The sequence below is a fragment of the Apostichopus japonicus genome, chromosome 8 (genome assembly GCF_037975245.1).
Source record: "Apostichopus japonicus isolate 1M-3 chromosome 8, ASM3797524v1, whole genome shotgun sequence".
Classification (NCBI taxonomy): Eukaryota; Metazoa; Echinodermata; class Holothuroidea; order Aspidochirotida; family Stichopodidae; genus Apostichopus; species Apostichopus japonicus.
The window spans coordinates 27106710-27129853 of NC_092568.1; the positions used below are offsets into that span (position 1 = coordinate 27106710).

General features: G+C 35.8%; 1 protein-coding gene across 1 annotated transcript in view; it reads right to left on the reverse strand.

Moving 5' to 3' along the window:
* The window catches only part of LOC139971375 (uncharacterized), a 61925-nt gene extending 44828 nt beyond the window's left edge, over positions 1-17097 (reverse strand). The window contains exons 1-2 of the mRNA XM_071977747.1: positions 16697-17097; positions 4641-4738 (exon numbers count right to left, since the gene is read on the reverse strand). Of these exons, the coding sequence (XP_071833848.1) occupies positions 4641-4738; positions 16697-16967 (369 nt within the window). The 5' untranslated portion in view covers positions 16968-17097. The remainder of the gene's footprint in view (positions 1-4640; positions 4739-16696) is intronic.
* Positions 17098-23144: the final 6047 nt, after the last annotated feature.

The window sequence follows — 23144 nt, forward strand, 5'->3', positions numbered from 1 at the left end:
CATTATTTTCTAATCATATTTCTGAGGGAGCTTGATATCCAATTAAATTGGTTAACTATACATTCATACTGTGAATGTCAAAATTGGGCTAGTATGTTCAAAAACATTACAAAAAATTAACAATCTTTTCAAACTTGGGTGAACATGAGCATATTAATTCCTACACATGCATGAAAGCACTGGTACTTAGTTAAAATCATCTATGAACATATTGCCTGAGGATACTCTCCACGACGGACACTTTCGTTATCATTCTGAATTACGTACAGGGTAGTGAAAGAATCTAACGTCTACGTCCTAATGGATCTCCAAGAAATAAAACACATTGTATGCCTTTGGTAATGCAAAACCAGGAGTCATTAGGCTGAAACACTGTGCAAGACACTGCCAGGAGATATATATTGTATCGCAGAAGTGACTTGCTGCTATATGAGTTACATGCAGTGTACGTGTGTGTCGATCTTATTGTTATCTGATATACATCGTCTGGGTTCTGACTGACAGATCTGTGCGATTTAACATCTTACAGTAATCGTAACATTTCTGTCACTGCGAGGGCGACACTCATTCCATTCGTGCAAAGAGAATACCTTTGGGACATTGATCTACAAATGTATACCGTTGTATGCATATACAGGTCTAGCATTTTGCTACAGACATCATGTTACTTTAAATAGATCAATTTATGCATACAGAAGTAAAAGGAGGTAAACTTAGCAATCTTAAAATTCTGTATAGAAATAACTCCATTCCTTTGGATAATGTAAGACTACATTTTGTCATGATCCATTTGCATTAGATGATCTTTAGTTTATTACACATTTAGTTTTCCTTGTTATGTTCTCATGCGCTAAGCCTAATACAGTAAAGTGCTAGTATCAGTACAGTATATGTATATTAGACTTCTACTACGTACCAGCTTTAATATGCATGAATATATACTATAGTACAGTAGCCTGAACTCAGGTACTTGACACCTTCTGGCTTGATGTGCATTTAAATTTTTACCAACAGGGCTTGTGGTTGCACAAAAGAACACAATATGCATTGTATTAAAGACATTTCATTGTGCAGTGACCTACTGTAATGTACAGTTTATATGCATGTAGTATGTACAGTAGTTGAGCTAGCACTGTAATATCATCAATATTAAAAAGCAGAAAGCTGTGAGAGGTTTAAACATGTAATAGTGCATATGCGGTAAAAACTACATATCCTTCTAGATTCGACGGGCACCTTTTCTAGAAGTAAACAATAACAACAACATGTCCATTTTTATCTTCTTTAGTGGTGCATTTTCACTTGCTCATCATTTGTGAAAGCGCCAACATTTTGAGGGGAATCCATATCATTATGAGGCGATGAATAGGCTTTTATATAAACCGGCAGTACCAGAACTGCATGAGATGAATAGGCCATAATAATGGTAATTTCATCTGTATCTTCAGTATATATGCATAAATAGTCTTTAATAATTTCAACCCTTTTAATTATGCGTTCTAAGTACATACTCATACAGGTTACTCCAAAACTACTTTACCCTGGTGAAATGGATGTATCTACAATCTATGAACTTTGACTTGTCTCCCTCACATCAATTGCTCTGTACAGTAGCTCTACCGTTTCTGCAGCGAACTGGCAAAGTTATCTATCGACCTTCCACATCAGCACACAGTCACAGCCAGCTAACCTACCTACTCATTCAACTATCAGCACCACCCAAAGTATCCAGTTCCGATTTCAAAAAGAGATCAGAATTAGAGAAGTCTACTGACATATATTTTTCATCCAATAAATAGTTAAATTTTTGTACTGCATGCTACCTGTCACAGGTTTCCAATGATTCAACTACTGTATCACTGTTACATAATTCCATTCCAAATCTTGAAATTATCTCCCATGTTTCCCAATTACTTTCCATATATTCCTTTAGGGACAACTTGAAGAATTCCAAGCTTCTGATGTTTGTTTGTTTGATTATACATCATGTATTATTTTTTCTTCTGTTTTGATTTACAAACTGTATAAAACCTGTGAATTTTTTATGGGACGTACTATAAAGGCACAGGTATGTTGCATCAAACTTGGCTGTGAATTTTCTGTGGTGTGATAACATGCCTTGCTTGACATAGCTTAGAATTACTGAGGCGTGACTTTTGAAATGTTATGTGATATTTTATGAATATAACTGAGTATATGTCTTGATTTAACTTCATCACGAACAAATCAGTTAAATCAATAAAATGGAATAATCTCTTTACAATAATGTGTTTTGATGCAGCATTGAAGTATTACAAACTTTCAGAACTAGCAAGCATGCCAAAGGTATCAAATTTCATGGGAAGAACAAAGAAAAGTCATTTCCATACTTTGCTATTTGCAAGAATATTCGCAATAGTGTGGACCGTCAGGGGGAGACGAGGCCGGGGGGAGAGGGTATTATGGTAGGAGTAAAACCCCCTGCTTCTAATTTCAACCATTGGGTGAAAGAACTATCAGGGTGGTAGACTGAATGTGGTCAGTCACTGGGCAGGAAATAGGTCTGGTTCACACTACAATAATATTACAATTTGACCATGAGTAAGGTAGAGAAAGAGTGCAATAGTAGGCAAAGACAGGTACTGTAAGTGAGGAGTGACAGAAATACTGCAGTAGTACTGTAAGTTCTATTAAAGTTTGTGTTGATCACCTACTGTACACTGACTCACTGAGTAGTCCTATATCCTGGGAAAAGTAAAGACAACGCCATGTACTGTATTGTCATAATTAACTGCCTTCTCAACAGTCTGCCGAACATGCTGCCAATGGAGATTTTCTGGCATGTTGTTGGCATTTCAATATAGCATTTAACAGCACTGCATACTTTGGTAACACTTTTTCTGACACTATTTTAATGCACTTGCATTATTAACGACTGACGTCACATATTTGAATTGGGGCGATTGGCGAGACGAGACAAACTTATCCAACTTTTGCAATTATACCCACTGTGGCATTTTGGTCTGACTCAAAAACAGACAGCGAACATCTCAATTGAAATTGATACACTAAGGACAAGAAACATGCTGCCCAAAGGAAAAGCAAACAACAACAAAAAAACGAAAAATAGAACCCAACAAACAAACAGTAATTTAGATTTTCTTTAAGGAAAAAAATAATATTTGATGACTTGTAACATCCATTCCATGAAACCCCTATTAAGCAATTTATCTCCCTCAAAGTGTAGGATAGTTGTGAATTTGAAGTCTAATTGAGCTGTAACTATGAGCAAAAAGCGACTGCACCACTGTAATGAATGCACTTGCCTTCAGGCTTGGGCACTAAAGAATACATCAAAGAAAATAACACATCCATCAAACCTTGTATGTATATAATCTAGATTATACAGAAAGTCCAAACTGTAAATGCCTTGGCCCCCTTGTTACAGATATTAAGTCTCAACGGGAGAAAAAAAAAGGTGTTTAACTGAATCATAGAGTCAGTTCATCGCTCAACCTTTTAGAAATTCCTTGAAAGTTGTGACAAAGACACAGACCTGCACTGTTAAAGTAAAATCAACCTTTTTCATTTTATGACTTAAACAATGAACAAAGTAATTCTGAAGAAAAAAAGGTCTCTTTTTTTTTTTGCAACTGGTAATTTTGGCGACCACAGCATTGACTTACTTTTTTGTCTTTTGAAGCTACAGTACAGTGAATGATCGTGGAAACTAAATAATTCGCCAATTTTTTGGGTTTATTCTTTTACTTTATGCACTTCCTACAAGGCATACACTACATGAGACATTGAGAAAGCATACCACTGAACTTTAGACTGTGGCAGATGTTATGATGACAACTGTTACTGAGTATTTGAAATACAAAATATCCTGAAATTATTTTTTTCTTTTTCTTTTTGGTTGGAGGGGGGGGATTTAATGAAAATTCAATAAACCTCTGATGCAATCTAAATCTTTCCAAATCAATCCCAAAGAATAAAGTTTAGGAGCAAAATATTTAATTGAAAACTAATTGATGGAAAGTATGAAGACACTACTGTATGTAAAGAAGCTATGTAAAGTACCACTGAACATTGTACAACAGGCACAACTACGTACAGTAGTATGGTAATATATTCAAACTCAGGAAGACATTCTTCTCAGTCCTTAAGTTCTTTCTTTTGCTTGCAAAATTCACCGACCTCAAAATCACTATGCAAGATATATTATTAGCTACATTCATAAATTTTAATGTACATGTACGTAACGCCTGGAAAGGGAGAACATCCATATAAAAAACATTAAAAACAGTCCCCAAAATCCCTCCCTTAACACGAAAAGGATACTTGAATGATTGTAAAGCTCTTTAGCAATCCAAGGAAGAAAACTTCCGAATTCTCAGGTACCGTTATGGACGAATTCCAAAGGAAGAAAATCCACTCGAAAATAACTTGTCAGACACTTTGAATGGTAGAATGAGAAGGAAGGGCAATGACCGGAGGAGCCGGTCATAGAGGGCGCACAGTGTTAAAAGGTTACCAGGACATTCTCGACACGGTAGAACGTGGTGCTAAGGTTGTGAGGTGACAGATGAGCGAGGAGCGTAATATAACCCCCTGGAAATGGGAAGCATTTACAAATCTCCCAGGAAGCGTAGACTTACCTGCAATTGCTGAATTATTGTTGGTGACGGTTTGACTTGATTCAATGCACAAGCTGCATGGTAGGCTGCGACCAATTCCTCTGTACTTACATCACCAACTGTGAAATAAGAAACACAGTATTGAAGGTACAATATTAACATACATATATATTCTGTATACCAACTTTAGTATTGAATACAAAGCTGTTTAGGGATGAAGAAAGAAGAACACACCATCTACTGTACAACTTGTTTAATTGGTTTTCATAATACAGAAGACGTGAGCACAGATTTTCATAATAGTTATATCATTTTAAGCAAAATAATCTAAGAAACTCAATGAAAAGGTTAAATTATTGAAACACAGAAAACCGAATGTTTTTTATTCAAAAACAAAAGGGATCTGAGGTTTTTCCCCATCCTGTCAATTGTATAGCTAATAGGCCTACTATACTGTACACCCATACCCATACACAAAGGGTACCTACACACCCACGTCTACCCTGTTTTTCTTTGTTTATCTAAAATATGTGTGAATGATATAAATATAACTGAATATGTCGAAAAACCTGTTGTTGTAGTTGCTTATCAAAGCATTCTTGGGATTTCAATATCAAAGGGTACCATGTCACTATACTGTACAGTAGGTCTACATGGTAGAGCGTTAGTGCAGATGTTGTGTGGAGACATGTATGTTAGAGAGTAAAGTAAATTAATATGATATCCAATAATCCAAAGAGGCAGAACAATTAAGACGGCATCCATATATGCTGTAGATAATTAGTGTATTATTCATTTAATTACATGGTAGAGTGATAGTGCAGATGTTTTGAGGAGACACGTATGTTAGAGAGTAATGTAAAATAATATGATATCCCTGAGACAGAACAACTAGTGTACCATTCTTTTAATTTGCTCTGTTAGTTTTATATTCATCAACAGTATACTCCTCTGAGTTACAATATTACCAAATTAACACTAAGTGTATATTTTATGCACATTTTGTATTTTACATAACAATCAATACTCTGAATTGTGAAAAGATTATTTATCATAATTTAGTACAATATGCAGCAGAGTTAAATTCATGAATATTAACCAAAAGTAATTTAATTAGTCTCTGCAAGACAAACTTTATTTTCTATTTGCATGTTGAGAAACTTTTGCTAATTACCACTACCGTAAATATCACGGGGCTACTATGAATTTATAATTTCGGTAAGTTACATCATCACCAATAAATAATACTGTAGTATTCAATTGAATTCAGGCAGCCTATTGTACTACAAAACACAAGCCACTTTTTGGCTATGCTTTAGGGCAACATTTATACAGTAGAATGATTTTAATTGTATCGATATATTCACACGGATGTAACATGTGCAATCGGTCTGTGGATAATTATTTACAGTACACTGCAACTGAATATGTACACGACTAACTTCATATATTTTGTCCGGAAATATTTTACCTTATTTAGTATTCGCACTGTAAAAAACTTGTTCCGGCAAACGTGCTATGTACACATATGTGAAGATGTTTACTGTTTAAATATAAATCTGTAAACAGATACATAGCATTATGTATGCAGAAATTTTACAATATCCTTTAAAAATTCAAAATTGACCAGGTACGGATAGTTATGAGTGATTAGTTTACCTGTCTCCTCACAACCTCAGCACTCTCGCTCTCACTGTGTCTAGAGTTAACTGGTAACCTTTTAACACTGTGCACCCTCTATGACAGAACCTCCAGTCAACGACCTCCCTTCTCATTCTACAATCCAAAATGTTAAGAACATTGGTTTTCGACTTAAATTTGTATCTGCTCCAATCTTACGGATCCCGATCGGAATCCCGATATGTATCCTTTTAATTTGTCATGCAAACCTTATAAGCACTTTAGAAATCATGCTCTACTTTTTTATTTATTTTTTAACTTCTAAGTCCAAAGCAGTCCTTACCACTTAAGCAGGTAGCGGTAGGGCAGTTGATGGAGACTTGTGCAGTTGTTAAATGCGGCTAATGGCTCTGACTAAAAATTAATGAAGGCCAAAAGTGCTGAATCATTTTTAATCATTGTTAATTTTTACCGTATAAATACAAACTCTGTTATCATGTAATCTCTTTGACCAGTACAGTGCATATGTTCAGAATCGAATCAAAAATATTTTATGTTGTAAAACACCCATGCTGCATTATGATATCCTATCATGATCCAACGTTGATCAAGTAGCCCATCCCATCAACTTCCTATTTCATTTCATGCATATCTTGATACCATCCAACAACCAATCCCACTAATGGGTATGGCCACGTGGTACCCATTACCCACAGTGTAACTGCAAGCACCCTTTCTTCTTACATTAGATGGACGATTCCAATATATGTACACCATGTCTCTCTATTATACGTGCATGATATGTATCTTGCACTCTCCAATGCTAGATACAGTACCTCCCTTCTGTAGATCTGGATTTTGTGACAAATTTAAATTTGGTTTTAGACATTTTCATTGAAATGTAGCTCGGGGCATCGTTGGGTTAAAACGGAATAAATTAGGTTAGTGGTCCACTCAACGGGCAGCTGGATTGCTGTCAGGTGTTTGGATTTATCTAGAGCATGCAAATCACTACCTAGCTAAAATCTGATCACTACCCAAACTCAATCACCTGAAAAACAAAACTGTCTGGAAACATTTTGATCAGCATATGATATCGTCCTTTCGATTCTCCCGGGAAATTTGGGATATATAGCATTCTGAGAAATATCACAAAATGGAAAAGACAAGAAAGCGCCTTAAAAACTATTGAACCTTCCTCCACGCATTGGGAGCCTGTTTCCGTCGGTCGGGTATCTATATGCGACTGAAGATGCACTTACATTCAGGATGGATTCATAGTTGAATGGGCTTGACATGACAGCTTGCCATGGATGTAAGAGACTGCAAATCGGAAGTACAGTATTATATATACTGTATGTACAGTCAAATCGGACACAGTGTTACAATGTAACCATGTAAGTAGGAACAGTATGTACACAAGGTTAATATGTGTGCAAGAGTAGGGGGAAGAAAACTTGATAAGAGCAAACTTTTTTGTATATTATGCACAGAAAACTTTTCAGAAATTTGTAGATTGCATTTCCCTCAACTTTCAGGTTAAGTTTGTCTGAACACATCAGCAAACTGAAACTGGTTGCGAACATTTTTGGTTTCTTAACAGTGTAACGAGATGCCTTTCAAAAATATTAAAACTGGTTATCCACCTTAAACTAAAGGTTTAATTTGTCTACCAACTAATTTCATATGATTAGTTTCTTGAGTATCTCCTAGAGTACAGTACTGTAGCTGTTGGGATAAATCTGATAAATCCTTCTACACTGAAAAACAAAATAACATTTATCAAACTGAGACACACCCTCCTACAGACATCCCCTGTGGTATAACCATGAGAAGGTTAATCTGTGAGTGTTAAAAATTTGACTCTATGAATTTAAGTTTACCCAACATTTCATGTCTGGACACTTTCATCTCACCGCATATTTAAACAGAATCAGAAAACTTTTTTTTTTGGCACTCAGGTTCAAACTTCAAGAAGCACTGCATTATTGTCAGCAGCATCAAAGAATTTGTGTTCACCAACAAATTGATGAAGTGATAAGATTTATAGTATGAAGACAGAAATTTGAGGCATACGATGCTGTGTATAGTGTACAGTGATGTACTGTACAATTCCACAGTTGCCTTTCAGTTTTGCCACATCATGAAACTGACACAGTAATGAAATCTGAGTATTAAATATAGCATCATGATTTGCAGATGCACCACTTAATATGTAATGAATAATTTGATTAATAAAGTGCAGACATATCCACCGATAACGGTGCTCGAGGCGCATCACAATATTACCATGGTCAATGATAACCTGTCAAACACAGACAATTCCTGCACATGGCAGCAGCTAAACATCGCCCAACAGTTGACTTTATTTCACAGTTCCCCATTAATACACCTGGGTGAAGAGAGGCAATGGACTTAGTACGCCTTGCCCAAGTCAGGAGAGTCAAGACATGTACTGTAAGCAAAATTAATTCATGATTTGTGGGTCATCAGAACTTATTTCTTAAAGTTGAGCAAACAGTTTTTGCTGAAGGCTGCATATCTAAAAGTACTATTGGTGAAGAAATGTATCTGACTAAACTAGATAAGTATTAAATTCTTTCATTAGTACAGATAGTGACAGGCTGACAGCTGCTCCAGTGGCTGATAGCTGCTCCAGTGGCTGACAGCTGCTCTAGTGGCTTAGAGCTGCTCCAAGGGCTGACAGCTGCTCCAGTGGCTGACAGCTGCTCCAGGGGCTGACAGCTGCTCCAGTGGACTCAGCATGAGTTACACATGTATGCAACAGCTAGAGCAACCACTGCTTTATATTGCAGAATAGAAAATCTACAAGATTTCACAGCTTAGTATTGTACAGTTCTGCTTAGACTGTTGAATGCAGATTACATACATGACTTAAATTGCATGTTGGGATGAACTGTGTGTCATTCTGACAAAGCCATCCATGGTTACATAACAATTTCACATGTCATGGTCCTTTGAACTCATTTTCTCAACCTACAATTTAAACCTAAATTAGTAAGAGATCCACAATAGATCATTACAACCACTTGATTAATCAATATTTAGAAACTTATTAACATTGTGTATATTCTTTGTGTATATATTGAAAGATTGCTTTGTTTAATAGGCAGACTACACTACAAACAAAATAAATTTTACATTCATACTCTAGGCTTACAATATAAAATATATACTTGACTAGTTGCATACCTTCTTCTTAAATATAATGATTCAGTAAAAAATGTTACCAGGCAAATTTGGCTTTGCTAAGTTTCCAATCTTCACAACACATCTGTATAAGGTTTAAAATATCCTCAAGGTCTCGGCTCCTCTGAATGTGAAACTCTTCTGGCACAGTAATTACAAGTTCTATGTACATTAAGTGTTGAGATAGCATTATAATACATATATGTGCGATAAACTGTACAACATTCTTGTGCAAGTGTGTGCATGAAAGACCACAATGTAAATATTTTGTATTTATAATTTTGGTTCAGATACTTGAAATCGGTTGAGTGCAGCAAGGTACAATATGGTTTGAAGACCATATTAAATTTTACTGAGATTATTCTAATCTGCTCCATGTGTGTACTTAAATACTGTGCCATAGTGCTGTATGCAGTTAGTGCCATATTGAGCAATAATTCAGCCACAGATACACACAAATTATACAGTACAGTTCTGTATGTACAGTACTGTACATACAGACTAAGACTATACACTGACTATACTATTGTCCACTGTAGTCATGAGCTTCAAATATTCAGAAAATTGTCAGATTTCTCACAGACTTTTTCAATGAAGTTAATTGTGATCATTTGTAACTATTTCACTGTAATAGTTTTAAGTACTGCATTCACGACCTACTTTACAATCAAAGCTGTTTACAGTATTCCAAGCTGAGCAAAGCCAAGTTGTTGACTCATCTAATCAGGTACAGTATGTACAGTACAGTACAGTGGAGTACCAATGATATGTGATGTGCGTGGTGAGCTTGGATTTCATGTTATTTCTAAACATCACATAAAGACCCAGGGCTCATCACATAAAGACCCAGGGATAAATCTTTAAGACAATAGTTCAGACTGTTTTTTGCATTTATCATAGATAACAAGAAAATATACAAAATGAAAAAAACATAACAGCTGGTACTGTATGTGCCTACTCACCATGCAATACAAAGACAAACATTAAGAGAATTTCAAATTTGAAATCATCCCGACCCGACATAATTTTAAACAGTATGACTGTGGTTGTGATTTCACACGCAGATACGGCAAACTCTGTGTGCTGCTTGACTTATTTACTAATATAAGCCTTAAAAAGGCCCCCAAAGCATCATTTGCTTGTTATTGCAAACTCCTTAGACTGATTAAAACTTGTTTTGTTTTGATCCATTCATTCTTGCTTTACAATTAAGTTGGTTTATTCATAGATCATGGAGTAAATCACTTGACGTATTCGTAAGGTGAGTGAGCCTCTCAATCATATGATGAATATTCATAGGCTTTTAGCACTGATGATTCTCTTCATTGTGTTCATTATAATCTGTCTCACATCTTTATTAGTGTGATTAACATTCATGTTGGTAAATGTAATGGTTGAGACAACTTTTTCCTTCTGTCCCCCCCCCCCAAACAGGACCCAGAAAAAGGGGCCTTCCCAATAATTTGGGCAGTGCAGAGTTTTATTGACTTCCCAGTGGTCTTGAGTTCTGTAACGTCGGTACTAACGTTATGTACAAGTACTGTACTGTTTCTTTTCAAACATCCAGAACTTCTCAACACTACATACATCCATTCAAATTTAAAACTTAACCCTTCATAAGTATTATAACTTAACCATTTTTTGGAGGACATTAGTTAGTAGTCAGCACCAGCCTCACATTGTCTTGTTTAATTTATTAGTCATGTGACACACAGTTTAAATCATGTGGCAAAACTTTGTACAGACCTATACCTTTAACTATTATAATTCTCTTCTCTCATACTCAGCTCTCATACTAAGAATGGTACTTAGAACGTACTGTATACATTATTGCAAGCGTAACACATGTGTACAGTATATGACAATCCAATGTACAGTACTGTGATTTATTCTGTCAGAATAAAAGCAGTTTCACGCAGTCTTGTCTTTACAGTAATGCTACACACTGCATAGCTCTATCATTGAAAACAACATTTTATTTCTGCTGTGAGGTATATATAACGATCTGGAACAGTTGATTTTCATTAGATACCTAAGACAAAGAACCAGAATTAATGCTCTTAGTACTACATATGAGAAAATTCTAATAAGAGACAACTAGTTTGACTGTGTGCCAAGAGAAATACACTTTTCACTTGCACAACTACACTAGACAAACTTACCTGTCTCCAAAAGGTATGGTATATTTTTTTTCTTCATTCAAAGCATATGTAATGCAGACAGTAAGTTTAAACATTCATACACAATTTCCAAACAAAGGTAAAAGAACACTTTCAGTATACATATTCAAGCCACATGAGGATCCAGGGTGTAAAAACAGAGGGGGGGGGGGGGGTTGTGGCCCTACGATCATTGAAGGTGACTCCCTTGGGGGAGTCTGGGGGTCAATTAAACAAAAAAGTAAAATTAAGACATGAATGGGTACATTCTGGTTATGAAGTAGGTCTTTAATGAGGTCTTCAGGAGAGGTTTTGCTGATAACTACTTTTACTTTTATTTTTTGTATGGTCAACAGAAGAAAGGGCCAGGCGAGGGGGGGGGGGGAGGGGGAGGTGGAAGCGGCAGATCAGCATCTGCAAGATATTCACAGTGCTCAGTGATTTCTTCTTACTCCCATTTCTTGTAAGCTCTACTTAGTACCTGACAGGTTTAATCATGAATGTTGCTTTTGACATTTTTCATTCGACAATGAAACTTGACAGCTGGTGCTATAAAAGTCACATTTAAATGTGAGCTGAAACTGTGAGCTAATTTCTCTAAAATTTCAGGATTTAATGGGTACAGCGTTATATTAAATGTCATTGTTGTAATCTGTAAAGGATTCAATGGGTACAGTGTAATATTAACTGTCATTGTTGTAATTTGTAAAGCTACGGTAGGACATCGGGTTTGATTTCATGTCAATATGTTCCCATACACCTGGATAAACTGTACATATAGCTACATTATGAACATCAGTACTGAATATTGTATGTATTGTATGTATGTATTTTAGATCCTCCTGCAAGCAGGAACTCGCAAAGAAGCTATCATTGGCTTATCAAAGCCGCAAGATGACCGAGGGCAGTCTCTTAGATTCATATTCAACGTCCATCATTATGTAATTGTCAATATTATCAACAACTCTGTAACTGGGCGACATACATAGATCTAGGAGTGTCTCGAACTTGGGATCTTATGATTGGAAGGCACCGGTGTTAACCACTGAGCTAACACTCCTTGGACTGATACTGTACAACAATACTTCCATTGTGCTGCATAGCATTTAAGCATTCCACGGTTTCATAAATTTGGGACATCCTGGAATGGTGAATCAATTTAATTATACCTGGCATGCGTCCAAAAACCAGGAGCAGAGATATTGCAGAAGAGAAGGGGGGATGAATTAATACTGTAAACTGTTGCTCTCATTTTCCGTGTACAGTACTGTAGATATACCAAATGGCAGTAGTACATGCATAAGTCTGTATCTATGTTTTTTATTCATTTATCTACAGTACGTCATGTTACATTTCAATCATGTTTTGTATTTCTTTGAATATATTTAAGTCTAATTTTATACTCCACAATTGGATGCATCCATAATGTGATTGTACCATAGGTATTGATGTTTATAATCTTCACATCCCCTTTTAGACAATCTAGTAACCCTATCCAATCCAAGGTCAAATCAATAGACTTAAAAATAAAGAAAAAACAAAACATTATTTGTCAATGTGCAACTATGACGTCACACCTGTTTGCATCAAGTTCACTTTTGTAGAATATCAGGTAACTTCAACTGTCAATATATATCTCAAAACAGTACATAGGAATTGAATGCAAAGTTCACCACAATGCTTAGATTATGTTCCTTTTTAACATATCAAAAAGAAATTTTGACCTGGACTTTTCGTTTAATATCTTATCAGCTTTAGTTTGGAAAACTCAACATGAACAGGTATATGCACTCTTTTCTGGATATGTAGCTTCTTTCTGGCTGGCTGTCAGAATCGGTAGCATAGTGTTTGTCAGTTCATAGCTAAAACTGCACAACTTGCACAAATGTTATTAACCAATCACATGAAATACGTTTGCACACACGTGAATTAAACAAGTACTGGTCGTTAACAGAACACAGCCATTCAGAGACCATACAGTACACACTCATCGGTACAGTAGTTCTTTGTGCCAGAGTCAGTTGACAAGTTATCAAAATTAGGGACCAACAATTATTGGGTTATTTTGTCTTTTTTCAGTTTTCTTCTGCTGGGCAATGTGCAGTCAGCTTATTAAAACTTGATCAATATTAACTGGTAAAGTCAAAAAATAATTTAAAAAAACATGTTTCTCTCGCATCCTCACAATTCCATATATCACGGTTCACTGTTTTTTTCCCCCTTTCTTTTCCTTTCTAAACACACACTTCCTAATAGAATGCAGTTAATGTTGTTTGTTTTGGCCATACCATGAAGAACTGTGTATATAATAAGTCATGCTGTCCTACACTTCCATCCATGGAAAACATTCTATAAGCATTGCGCTTCTTTTTTCTCCTTTTCCATGTATTTGTATAGCTTAAATAATTAAATTATCGTGATAAATTTATTTTTCTTTTTTTTTCTTTCTTCATAGGTATGTCTCTCTAGATTGTATTGTATATCAAAATATTTGTTTATACTTTGTTAAACATTCATGTACTGTACAAAATTGCTGGAAATAAATTGTTGTCATTATCATTTGTCAATTTCTTTGTGATCGTCACTACTCTGTAAAATGTGATGGATTAATAGTTGAACTAAGCTGTCAACTACCAGAATTTCTTGTTTACAAATCATATAAGCTTCATTAACTGTCATATCTCATCACATGACAGACAATGTCTTTGATACCAAGTGAAGTTGGTGAACAGCAAATATTTGGTTGTTTTGAAGAAGATAAAAATAAAATCTGGTTATTTTGAATGAAACTTAGCCTTGAGGTACAGAATTAGTTAATCACTGTCAATGTTTCCTTGCCATTCATTGCCATGTTACTCTTCCTTTGAACCTTCGTAACTTAATAATTGGAAAATTACAACTTCATACACAAAAGCAGGTTATTGAGTTTTTTTCTTTTCCCATTGTTAATACAGTAACTTTTTGCAAAACATATGGTAATTTTGTTTAAATACACTGGGTTAAAAATCTGACATGTTATCCCCAGCTTACAGAAATTGACATTTGACAATTTAATGAAAATAAAAATGCATTCAGCATCGCTGCACAGTACTGTACAATGGCCAGTGTTTTTTTTTTTGTGTGTGCTCTTGATGGAATAAAAAGAAAAGTTGCTTTGTTTTCAGTGAATTGTTTTTTTTTTCAAATGCTTAATGACATGTAACAGGCTTTTCTGTCTGATAAAAAAAAATCTTATGGAAGAAAGGATGTTGAGATAGAAACATGAATGAACAATAAAATGTCTTCAAAAAAAGCTACTCCACATAACTCTGTAAATAACATGTTTTTGCAATACTATTTTCCACCCATCATGCCCACTTCAAGGTACATAAAAAAGAAACAATTTCATTGAACTATATATCATAATAAATGATTCAAGAAAATTGTATCAAATATTGTATATTGTGTGAACATCAAAGATATGAACTTAATACTTCAACAGCAGAGTTCTTTCAAACTGCATACACAGAAAAGAAATCCATTTTCCCCTGGGAAATTTACCACAGGTTTAAATTTACCCTTTCAGTGGACCTTGTACACAGCGACTGTAATTACTGCAGCAATGCCCATTCAGTGTGTCTTGTGTCATGTTCACAGTTACCATTCAGGTATCTGCTCTATGAAAGAGTGTTGCCAGCACACGCAATATCTGTCCATTTTGGGTACTGAATCATACAACAGCAATAACAGGAAGGATTTATAGGCTTTGTGTTGTACCAAAACTAAATGTAAGTACACAGAATTTTGATGCATATCAACTTGGTATGGAATAAAAAGCGGTTGGCACTAGTGTTACAGAATACGTACATGTATATTTTTTCCTTCTAATTTACTAACAAGATTCCACAAATGAGAGTTAAAAAGTGGTTACTGTTTGTGCAATCGATAATAACTTACGACAGCCATATCATTTTCATACTCTATGTATGACTGCATGACTTATACTGTAGTGCGATTTGACCTTCATCATGGCTGTTTCAAGATCGGTATCAAGCGATATAGTATAGGGGTTGGAATATTGGCTATCAGCTTAAACGGATATCAGCACAACACTTGATCCCTAAGTAATGCATTTTCATGAAGTGTAAGTCCCTTGCAATATTCGCACAATGAATAAGATCAGTTATAGCAGTGCTCTGTTAAAGCCCCTTTAGGGGAGGTTCAACCAATTATTTAACAACCAGCAGTACTGTTTTGACACCACAAATATGCAAGGTATGTAAGGTGACCAGACTTCCCCAATTTCTGAAACAGTCCAGGATTTCATGTACCATCCCTAGATTAAAAATGTCCACAGAAATGTACCTGCATTTTACGTGCTGTCCTGGGGATATCCCCTAATTTATAAAACGTCCCTGAATAATTAAAATATTACTTGTTTGCCTCCGGTTGGTAAATAGACAGTGAGATCCTAGGCTGCAGTGATTGTACAACTACAAATGTAATGTTCATTTGTTGCTCATATGAAGATCATGGTGCAGATAAAGACAACCCAGTTCATTTTTGAATGTAGTTGTTTAATAAAGTAAGATCATACATTTGTACTCAGTAATGAATAATATAAACCTTCCAGTAAGCTTCATGTTTTTTTTGTACATTTTTTATCTCAGAAAAAATGAGGTGTCCCAAACATAGGCATTTAGCCAACATCCTTGAAACGATCACTCGGCACAAACACTGAAAGACCCCTAAAAGTGCCATCCCTCTCTTTAAAATGACAATAACTGTGGTACAAACCTTTGATATCAACATAAATGGAAAGTGAGGGGGAGGGGCCAGGGTCAACATCAATATCATGTCCCTGGATTTCCTGAAAAAATATGGTCATCTTAACTCACAGAGACATTTTACACTCTTGACTTGCTTAATAGCAGACCTATGCTTACTATTGAAAACATTTGACAACTTCACCATGTTAAAATGTGGGGTTAAATATCAGGCATATGCCTAACTGATGATTTCTGAAAGCACAGTAGGCCTAGGCCTATTCATCATGTGGAGCAGTTGAGCGAAAATGAAAACGACAGATCATAATGAAGAAGCACATACTATTTTTCCATGGATTTGGTGGTGGTATCCTCTCACTAATAATTTTGCCATCCTCTGGAAAGCGTACTCTTCTACGACCTTTCCTTTTAACTTTCACAATATGTGGGCTTGATCGTGGATCCTCAGTGTTACTGTTAATGACGTTAGTGCTGTCTTGTTTGACAGGGTTAGGCTGGTGTTCAATTGCGTCTTCTTCTTCTTCGGCCTTGCGGTTCTCACTAGTAATCACGGATTTACATTCCACATTTGGGTCATGCTGGGGGTCGTCCATGTTGAATACTTTGATAGAAAATTTCAAAAAATAGGCTTAATTATCTCTTACTAGTAAATCCAAACAAGAAAGTACTGTTATGAAGAAAGAGTTGACATTTTACTTACCACTGCAGTACAGGGACAATTCTTCACCTGACTTAGCAGTTGCGTTGAAATCATCAATGTATGGATGCCTTTATCATACAGTACAGAGTGCTGGTTAAGTTTGCATTTATCTTATTCTACACAGGGAAGACTCTAGATCATAGATGGCATGTTATTTGTTTGGTTGTGTCAACGTTTTAGTGTTAGTCTCAAGCTGTTGACCAAATACTTATGCATCCATATTAAATTTAATAAACATTGTTAAAATAGAAGCAAACACATGACATCACTGTTAAAATTAAAGAGGTTCTACAACATGGTACACTTAGTGAAAGTTATGATTAACCGGTTCAATTGCAACTCAAAAGTCGCACTTGAAATAGGAAACTGCTTGCTAAGAGGTTGTTCTTTTGACTATTTTTCCAAGATTCTTCATAAGATCACTATATATAATTGGATATGGAAGCTAATCGTCGCAAACTCATAAAAATCGCGATAATCTGACATGTACTTTGAAATCTTCTGTAGTTTATTTGTAGTGGCGCCCTTTCAAAATGAATGAAGAAAAGTTTTATATTATTGAAAACGCCTCCCGAAATACAAGCTCTATGTAACTGCATCGTTTTTGGTTTCGATGATGTTGGCAATTGGAAATTAGCTTATGGGTATCCTAAGAACCAAAGAACATCTCACGAACAAATTCCGTATTTAGTGGTTAGGCTTCAGCGTTTCTGGAACATAGATGCTCTTTCAACCTTAAATTTTCAGTGCGTGAAAGAACGCTTACATTTAGGCACTGTTATAGAGAATAGCGACATTTTCGCACACCAATATGCAGCTAAAATACAAGATAAATAGTTGGGGAAATGTACGAATCGCGCTAATCTAGTAGCGGTTCAAAGAAGCAGTGAGGGACTGTATAGGTCTAGGATGCGCGCACACCTAATAGTTTAAATTCCATACTGAACAGAAACATAATTTTCCAATGTGCAATTACGTAGCACCATGTATCTGCCAGAGTGCCTAACCTTTGTTCATAGAAAATATTGATGTTGTAGATCTGTACTATGTAGATTTGAACAGCAGTCATAGTGACGTGTGAGTTTTGCGTTTTGGCGAGTACATTTTAGTCACGGTCGCCAAATAGCAAGTTCTTTTAAAATGTTTCAGTATTGAGGCATGAAAACATTTGAAACATGATTTCTCATAGTAGAAATCAAGGATACTTTTCATAAATGGTATATGGAATTGCTATATTAAGTACAAGAATCCTGTTGCCTGTGAGGTTAAATCTAATTTGAGGTCACCAGTGGTTAAACTTAGAAAACCCTTTGACATGATATCTAACGTTGGGAATCGTGGATACTTCTCACACTATGGTGTGTGGATGCATCGCATTGAGTACAAGACCCCTATTGTTTATGGTGGAGGTGTGTATTGCCAGGTACAGTCGACTGACATGTGTTTACCATGCCATAGTGTAATTGTGCATCAAAATATTGTGACAGCTATTTCTGATTAACTTCAAGCAGAAGTCTAGTGCAATCAAGTCATCGAAACCGCAATGCATTTTGCATTCTGGTTTTAAGTTACTTTCTTGTTAGTGTTGCAAATGATTATTTGAAGTGATACCCAAAGGATTATTTTACTGTAATCGTCTGATAGTGCATGAATATTGCTGTCGTCTGCGCATGCACTTGTCGTCACTTCAAGTAATAGGTCAAGTAAAGAACTTAATGTCATAATTTTTAAAGTAACAGTAACAGTCTACGGTGTCGTTTAAATTATGTAAGGCATGTGAAAGTTCTTGCCAGTCCCTCCAGAACTCATTGCCACAAGATATTAAACATTATAGCACTGAAGTTTCATATTTGATATTTGAGAAATTACTGACTATTACCACAGTTCCTTACTCTTTTGCCTTTCTGTTGCTATTATTTTTTTTGCTTTGTTTTGTTATGGTTTGTTTTTGTTCTTAGTTTATATATATATGAAAATCGGAACGTCCCCATATGAATACGTATGTGTATTGTATATCGTATCATCGGCGCGGCGGAATCGGTGGCATATGTCTCATTTTGCGTTCCATTGTGTCATTCTCTAAGTCCACGCAGTACACTTACACTCCAACATGCTTCTATGGCTAACTTCGTAATTAACGGTCGACTGTGTGTTTCAGTTCCAACTTGAATATCCGAGTCGGGTCGTTGGATTCTCAAAGAGCGTCACTCTATTATTTTCTTACTTTGTACTTTTATTTGTATAGTAGTGTTTTCAAGGTGACCCGGGGCGTAACCATACTTCGTGGAGTGGGGGGGGGGGGCTTTATCACCCTCGGAAAAATCAATGGGGGGAAGACCCAAATGAAAGAAATCACTAGTGTACAGTTTATAGATATATACGGTACAACCTAACCTAAAAATTCAAAACTCTTTCAAATCTTGCACACTTTAGCACCGTTGTGCCACAAATTTCAAAAAGGGAAGGGGGTCACCCCTTCCTTACCTTCCCATGGACGACTTAGCATCTCATGCCCTCAGTACAAACTAGGTGGTTGCCCCCCTGACGGTGACTAAATATTATTTTTATCCGCTGTCGTGATGGGCATATATAAAGGGTACTGTATAGGCAAACATTTATTCTTGTGTGTGTGTTTGCGATTAAGATCATTATAAAGATTGTTAGGATCGCTTATTAACATTATTAATTTCTAGTAGAGTCAATTCGATTATTTCATCATTGTAGATGCTACTATTAACTTTTCATTTCTATTCTTAAGTTTTTCTTTCTTTTTTCTTTTTGGGGAGTCTCCTACTTTGTTAAGCCTTACAGGCTTTATAGGAGACTTCCCGTCACACTGTAAATTGTGATGAAACAAATAAATATACAAATATACAAACAGAGAACTATTGGTTGCATTATATATCCTTGTGGATCGATGAAATATCAGAACACATTTTCTGCTAATTTGAGTCATCGTGTAACAGTTATAAACAGAAATGGGACGTATAGTCTAATCACTAGTATTGATAGTTTGATTGGAATATTTTTCAATAGGGTAGAGCCCAAGTCTTAAAAGTTCTTAACATTGACTCCACTCCTCTGAGTGCTGAAAACTAATGAACTTAGTTTTCGAACTTTTTCCTGAATGTTTAGACCCTCAATCCAAATTGTTTCCTGAGACATCGACGAGTGTTAAATTGTTAACATAAAAAATGCCTCGATGAGGGAAACGAGCTTTGAGGATTGCCATTGAAAGAACGCTTCTCAAATTTGAGTGCGAGTGACCATTATTAGACTCACTAGCAGATTGGGGGACAATGCAGATGATGTTGTTTACCATAGGCTGAGAATAAGTTTAACGAACATGCAGGACATCGGTGTTAGCAAGCGTATACCCGTAAGACGGGCCAGTAAAGCCATCAGGAAATTGTATAGGCCTACTGATAAAATAACGAGGAACGTATAGTGAATACAGAAAAAGAAAAGCAAAGACATGATAAGGTAGAAACAATTAAATCAAGAAACAGCTTACAGTCAACACGTTTTCCTGCTGAATTGTTATTGTTAAAGGTTTAGTGTATACGCCTCAGTTTCATTGTTTGATTACGTTGGTCAAGGGACCCCACCCACCCGCTTATTGAGCGCTCATCGGCTCAGAGTGAGTGTTTGCTGGTATAGGTATAATGTAGTAAACTTATTGTAATGTCCGATAGACATTTACCCTTACATATCTGTATTACACATGTGGAACAATTAAAATTCAAAATGTCCGTATGTTAGACTGTTCCTGATTACATTCTTTAGTCAAGGAGGCTACCTTAAATGTACTATTTCTCGACAATTGTACTTCACAATAAGATTACAATGACACCTTCTTATGTGTTCGATACCGAACTAATTTTAAGTATAGTAAGTTCAAACTTTACAATATTGAAAATAAATCTTTATTTGCACATCATAAATTATGTTCGCCTATTATTGATAAAAATGAGCAAGGTTCAGTATGGCCTATATACGGTATACAAAGCAAATTTTGAAGGAAAATGTAGAGAGATCTTTTAGAAACAAATCATCTTTTTTGATGATTAATTTGAAAGTGTCTAAATGGTTTGTATCATATGACTAATTATTTCAGTTTTGAATATAATATTTCCGCGTAGACGTGTGTATTCCAGAAAGAAAAAGAAAGAAGTAGGTATTCAAATATTATTAAAAGTTATCGCGTCCTCATATATACTTGTAACATATATGCAAAGCAGTGATAAAGCCATATGACGAGAAAAAAATATCAATATGGAAACTTTATAAGAAAATTCTAAGAATAGATATATTTACATCAAAGTATATTTACAATGCTTGTGGTGATAATAATAATATTAATAAAAAAATTGTAATAATCTAAAGAGACAGCAGAAAACCTCCCCGTTTATACCGTATTGTGTTGAGTTTATATATTGCCTGTTGAATTACTTGAATATATATGAACATTTCTGTCTCAATAGATACATCTTACTGAGAGTACAAAGGCCGCACACATGAGTTTGAAATAGATTAAGACTGGCCAGTAAAGCCATCAGGAAATTGTATAGGCCTACTGATAAAATAACGAGGAACGTATAGTGAATACAGAAAAAGAAAAGCAAAGACATGATAAGATAGAAACAATTAAATCAAGAAACAGCTTACAGTTAACACGTTTTCCTGCTGAATTGTTATTGTTAAAGGTTTAGTGTATACGCCTCAGTTTCATTGTTTGATTACGTTGGTCAAGGGACCCCACCCACCCGCTTATTTAGCGCCCATCGGCTCAGCTTGAGTGTTTGCTGGTATATGTATAATGTAGTAACTTATTGCAATGACCGATACACATTTACCCTTAACTATCTGTATGACACATGTGGAACAATTAAAATTCAAAATGTGCGTACGTTAGATGTGTGTGTTAGATACCGAACTAATTTTAAGTGTAGTAAGTTAAAAATTTAGTTAGTGATCCATTCGAGAAACGAAAAGTGAGAAAAAAGAAAGAAAGAAAAGAGATCGCCTCCCACACACTAAGTTCATATTATTATATATCACATGAAAAATGTAAAATCAGAAATTGTTTCAAACTTTTGACTGACATGAAACTTCATCTAGCCTATATACTGAATATACTGTCGCAGGAATGCAGTGACGATAAATCGATCAAAATAATAACAAAATCGATGAATTAAAGAAGCACATTTTAACTTTAAAAAGACCGCTAAGCATGCATATAAGCATAATGTATCTGTGTGCACCCAGTTGGGACAATTTTTTCTATACTGTAGTGTCATGTCCCGTTTCAGAGCACTCGTATTGTCAGTAGTCGCGAGTTCCTGCTTGCAGGAGGATCTAATATACATACATACATACATACATACAGTATATACAAGCAGAATGAACCATGTTTCTATCAGATCAAGGTTAGAGACTGTTTGTACTGTCAATACCAGTGCTTTGAAGCATGATATTGGAGGACAGTTTAGAGAGGTATTAGCATTAGGGAATTGTCCCAACTGGCTGGTGGATGCCTTGCCACAGGGTTTGAATATCTTCCGTACATGTGTACACCTGTATAGTAACAGATGATTCGAGGGCCAGGTCGGCATCGGAGACAATAGTCAACGGGCCCTCAGTCTTTTTGCACACAATGCTCCGCATAATATTATGAAAATGTACTAGCACTAATCACATATTTAACATATGTCCTATTATATTTTTTATATAGGGCTTTACTTGTACACATCCCCAGTATAACTCCCTTATTCTTGTGCGAGGTACTATTAGGCTTCGTAGGGTTCATAGCACCATGCATAAGAGCAATGGTATAGCGTAATTTTTGGTTCCTGGATTATTGATTAGGCAAAGAATATACTGCACTCGAAAGTGATTGATCCAGGCTTTCAAGGGTGACTTAGTGGTGAGTTTTATTGATTCTGTCGCACATGAGAGTGAGACAATAGGAGAGAGAATCCATGAGAGGGGAGGAGGGCGGTCTATACGGGCAGATTCCAGTTGTGCAAGAAAGATAGTTCTATATTTGGGTATATGAGTATAGGCCTTA